The 5671-nt window shown below is 37.1% G+C and overlaps 1 protein-coding gene across 1 annotated transcript in view; it reads left to right on the plus strand.

The window, feature by feature from the left end:
• The window catches only part of LOC106874416 (beta-glucuronidase), a 35217-nt gene extending 31984 nt beyond the window's left edge, over positions 1 to 3233 (plus strand). The window contains exons 9-10 of the mRNA XM_014922142.2: positions 567 to 743; positions 2964 to 3233. Coding sequence (XP_014777628.2) covers positions 567 to 743; positions 2964 to 3218 — 432 coding nt within the window. The 3' untranslated portion in view covers positions 3219 to 3233. The remainder of the gene's footprint in view (positions 1 to 566; positions 744 to 2963) is intronic.
• The last annotated feature ends 2438 nt before the right edge of the window (positions 3234 to 5671 follow it).

Here is a 5671-nt window from a genome sequence, read left to right on the forward strand (position 1 = left end):
CATGTGCGCACATATGTGTGTGTGTGTATCATTTCGTCCGTTTGTCCCCCACCACTGCTTGACAACTGCTTTTGGTGTGTTTATATCCACATAATTTAATGGTTCGGCAAAAGTGACCAATAAAATAAACACCAGCCTTAAACAATAACAGCATCCATACACAGACTATAGAAGGGCAATGAATGCTCGCCAAGAAGAAATTTAGGCAACAATGTGGGACAGGTGATTTATTTACATCATAACTTCATGAGCATGTGTGATAAGACAAATTTAGAGATTAGGAAAAAAACTATTGCAATTTGCTTTCATTTTTTTAGGACAATTTACTTTCATTTATTTTTTACGATGGTAAACTGCGTATTAACTGGTACGATTTGTTTAACGCAAGGGCTGTAATACGGTTAACATCAGAGGCATTTACAATTTTCCTCCTTCCTGGTTTATTAGACGGGTCTAACGTCGTAGCACTGCTTTTTAGTATTTGAAAGAAAACTCATGTAATTAACATAATTAATATTCTTTAATCAGGCATTTACAAAATCCGTTTCCCATTTGTGACTTCCCAGGCACAGTTTGCAGATATCCTCTGTATAAACCGTTATTTCGGTTGGTACAGTGATATGGGTCACCCAGAAGTTGTCCCCCTTCAGCTGCCTTATGAATTGGATAATTTCCATGCTTTACATCGGCGACCTGTCATCTTAACAGAATACGGAGCAGACACGGTCAATGGCCTTCACAGGGTAAGTCATGTAATGTTAAATACTCCTTCTTCAGTTGGCAGACCGAGTATCGTCACAACCTAATCGACTTAGCCATGCCTCCTCTATGCTCGCATGTGTGTGTGTGTGCGTGCGTGCATGTGTATATTTGTATGTGTCGACATTTGTGTCTGTGTGCATTGTGTATGTGTATGTATGCGTGCACATGTGCGTGTGTATGCATACATGAATGTTTGTTTGTGTGTATGCATGCGTCTGTGCGCATCATGTATGCGTGTGTGCATGTGTATGTATCCATGCATGTGAGTGCATGTGTTTTTATATGTCTGTGTGTGCATCTTGTATGTGTTTCTATGTATAGTATGTGCATGCATGAGCATGTCTGTGTGGTATTTCTCTGTCATACCATTCACCAAATGTTCATTGATTCCTGAATGATCTTCCATGACTGAATCATAAACCAAAGAACCCCAGCAAGTGCCAACCTCTCAATTCCTTCATCCAAGACGGGTGATATTTACAGCATCAGTTAGTGCCAATTTCATTTACTGTATGTATCACAGTCTTAGAATAGGATTTGCTGCATTCCTGCATGTCATGTGGCATCAGGAAGGGCAGCCGTCCACAAAACTCTGTCTCAGAAAAATGGTCCAACTCATGCCAGCATGATGAAGTGGAGGGAAAACACTGCCAAGGGGATGATAATGGTGATAGTGGTAGTGATGATGATGGTTGTAGTGGTAATGATGATGGTGGTGGTGGTGGAAGTTGAGATGATGACAGTGGTAGTAATGATGATGATGATAGTTGCAGTAGGGATGATGGTGGTGGTGGTGGTGATCATGATAGTGTTGGAGGTTGTGATGATACTGGTGGTGGTGGTGGTGATGATAATTAGCTCTAATTTTATGGCAATCTCAGATCTGAAGTTATCCCCAAAAAGTAGATGAGAAATACCACCCCCTCCTGAATAAGTATATAGGTCTGTCACTTCACAAGTTATGGTTGCAGGCATAGCTACATGGGTTAAGAAGTTCATCTCTCAACTAAATAATTTCAGGTTCAATCCTCTACAGCATGGAACTTTGAGCATGTAGCTCAGTTTGATCAATACCTTGACATAATACATAAAATGGACATTGCAAAAATCCCCAAAAGGACAGGTGATGAATTAAGTCTACCCCACCCCAGAAAACAGACACAATCCATTCAAGAGGTTTACCATCAACCCAATTTCACTTGGAACACTTAGTGATATTGAGTTGACTCTATGCCCAAGATGACATGCCCACCACAAGGTCCAGTCCTTGTTGTGGTGAGTTGTCTCAATGACCCTGAGTGCTATGCCAGCACAGCAGATGCTCCTGGTAAGGCCTCCCATGCTGAACAGGTTAAAGGACAGAGGCCAGACTAATATGGGCCACCTCTTCTTCCCAGAGGTAAAAATGGGTTTGTGTAGGGCTAGCACCTTTTTCCTAGAAAAATGCAAAGTTACAGAAGCATCGATGACAATATCTGGGAGAGGAAAACAGCCCAGAATTGGGAACAAGGGAAAAAAAGTTGTTGATAGCCTATACCAATGATTTCCAATGTGGAACATACACCTCACCAGTGGAATCTGGGAAAATTGTGGTGAGGCATGGGATCCAAATTTTTTTTTTTTTAGTAGGACATAGAATTATGAAAGTCTTCTTTCTTTTCACAGCCTCTTGGTTAACTCAACCATTGCTAGTGGATATCTCCAAAGTTTCAATGCAGTTCTGAGAAGAGTTATCAGAACTGCAACATGATGAATCAGTGAACCCCTTTTTAAAAAAATGAAAGGTAGCAAGATGTGGCTATGTGATGAAGTTGAAAGGAAATACCCTAACACTGCCATTTCAGCAAAGGATTCATTTTTCTACGTCTTATTTTGTTGGGTGTGGCTTTAATAATATTGACAAGCTTAAGTAAGTTAGGTTACCTGTAGTAGGACTGAACCTGTAATCACATGATTACAAACCAAACTTTTAAATCCCACAGCCATGGCAACTCTCCATTGTGTTACATTTCACCTTGAACACCATATAATGCCTGTGGTAAGATGTAAAGCACCAACCTGTTAGATGGAAGTTTATCATTACCTTTTCTATCTAAACTGTTTGTATGACATTTGACTTTTTCTCTACTTTGTTTTTTGTGTGTGTGTGTGTGATATGTTTCAATGTTTATTTTTGGGGTTTTTTTCTGACTATTTTCAAGTCCCCTTCCATTGCCTTCACTGAAGAATACCAAGTTAACTTACTGACTGCAACTCATGAAGCCCTTGACAAACGTATTGGGACATACATGGCTGGAGAAATGGTCTGGAATTTTGCTGACTTTCAAACAGATCAAGGTAACATAATAATAATAATAATAATAATAATAATAATGGTAATTATTATAATAATAATAATTATCAGCATAGGTAAAATGTATCCCTGTATTTGTAGGTGCATTAGGAACTATCCCTAAAGATTTGAACAAATGCAGAGGAAAAACAGCATAAAACCTTGTATTATAAAATTCCAGAAAACGGTGTTTTAGAGACAGCTAGGATACTTAGGAAGGTTCTTGGCATCTAAAGTTACTTGTTATAAACCCAATGTTAGGAATTTTTCTTTTCATACAGTTTAATCTGTTGTGTGTATATGAAATAATAATAACTCTTTCTACTATCGGCACAAAACCAGAAATTTTGTGGGAGGGGGCTTGTTAATTACATTGACCCCAGTTCTCAACTGGTACTTATTACATTGATCCCCAAAAGGATGAAAGGCAAAGAAGAAATGCCACTAAGCATTTTGCCCAGTGCAGTAAAGATTCTGCCACCTCACTGCCTTAATAATGATAATAATGATTTCAAATTTTGGCACAAGGCCAGTAATTTTGGGAGTAATTTTGCATCAACTGATACTTAATTTATCGACCCCGAAAGGATGAATAATAATAACAACAGTACCAATAAATAAACGGATAAGTAAATAAACTATTCAAAAATGAAATGAATATAAAATGAAAATAAATATATTTCTATTTTAAGTATTTGTTATATTTTAAGATGGTCGTTCCCCCCCCCCCCAATAAACACACATGATATACTTGTTCTTCACTTCAGCTTTATCATTATTCTTATTTTAGTGTCCTTTGTCTGAAATCTTTCGTTGTACATCCTGTGACCTCTTCTGTGACTCTCCATCCCATGTGTCTCTTCTTGTTCTGCTTAGTCCATTCTGACTTTCAGAAAGCCAGAATGGACAAGGCAGGACAGGAGGGGGTCACTGAAGAAGTCACAGGACGTGTGATGAAAGATTTCAGACAAAGGACACTGAAATAAGAAGAAGAATAAAGCTGAAGTGAAGAACAAGTATATCGAATGTGTGTTTATTTGGGGAAAAATGAAAATAAAAATGACTATCCCGAAATATAAAAACATCTGCTTCAACACAAAATTTCACATCAGGAATCTTGCAAAACAAATACATAAATGTAATATTTTAAGTATATTTTTCTTTTAATTATATTTAAGAAAAATTACATGTTAAAAGAAAGACTGGTAGGTTGGATATATTCTTAATTCCATCTTACACATGTTTCATTACAGTATAGGAAATACATTATGAATATTAATATCAATAATAATAATTGGATTATAACTCCGTTTTATACACTAAAGAAACTACATTTATTAATGTTAATTACTGATTAACTCTCATTAATTAGATTTTATAATTATCTTTGCATAAACATTTTGTAACCTTGACATGAAGATTTTTTTTTTTAAGGACTTAACTAATGACTTATTAATCTATAATTAGGCTTACTATATTAGTCACATGTTCTCTGATTGTTGTTATTACTTAAACCCAGATCAACTGTATGATCAAAGTTGTTCCAGCCACGACCGTCCAGTTTTTTAAAAAAATTCTTTTATTCTTTTGGTTTTTTAAAAATTTTTTTCAGTCATTTGATTGTGGTCATGCTGGGACACTACCTTAAAGGGTTTAGCCAAACAAATCGACCCCATTACTTATTTTTTTAACACCTGGTATTATTTTGTCGGCCTCTTGTTTCTGAACTAAGTTATAGGAACATAAACAAACCAACACCAGTTGTCAAGCAGTGGTATGGAGACAGACACACACATACCCACACAAACACACACACTCACACACACACACACACACACCCACACACACACACACATACACACACATATATACACACAAAAGGCTTCTTTCAGTTTCCATCTACCAAATCCACTCACAAAGTTTTGGTTGGCCTGGGGCTATAGTAGAAGACACTTGTCCAAAGTGCCACACAGTGGGACAGAACCCAGAACCATGTGGTTGGGAAGTAAACTTCTTACCACACTACCAAAAATAAAGAGTACATAATCTAATGTGTTCTTTTTTTGGTGGGGGTGGCTAGATGGTTGGCTACAGTCCAAGAGTGATATTTGACTGCTGTTACTAGCATGTTGACTAACCATATAGTAGCTTCATTGGTTTTGGCTTCATCTGCTTGAGTTTCCCTATCACCACATGTCCTCAGAGTTAGGTCTGTGTATCTTATAAACATTTCTGTCATGTTCAGAATACAGTAATGACTAGACAGAGCGATGTCTGGTGGCAGCTGTAATAAACCCAATTCTTAGAGGGTATGTGATACTTTGGCAAAGATGCTGCCTATTTGGTGTGGTTCACACAATGCTGATTGATTCAACACTTGATTTATTTGGCAACAAATATTTTAATGTCTCTCTATATCTCTCTATCTCTCTCTCTCTCTCTCTCTCTCTCTTTCTATCTCTCTCTCTCTTTCTATCTCTCTCTCTCTCTTTCTATCTCTCTCTCTCCAATTAGGTGTTTAAACGACTAGTTGTGTTTGTATATATGTATATATATATATATATATATATATATATA

The sequence above is a fragment of the Octopus bimaculoides genome, chromosome 25 (assembly GCF_001194135.2).
Source record: "Octopus bimaculoides isolate UCB-OBI-ISO-001 chromosome 25, ASM119413v2, whole genome shotgun sequence".
Lineage (NCBI taxonomy): Eukaryota > Metazoa > Mollusca > Cephalopoda > Octopoda > Octopodidae > Octopus > Octopus bimaculoides.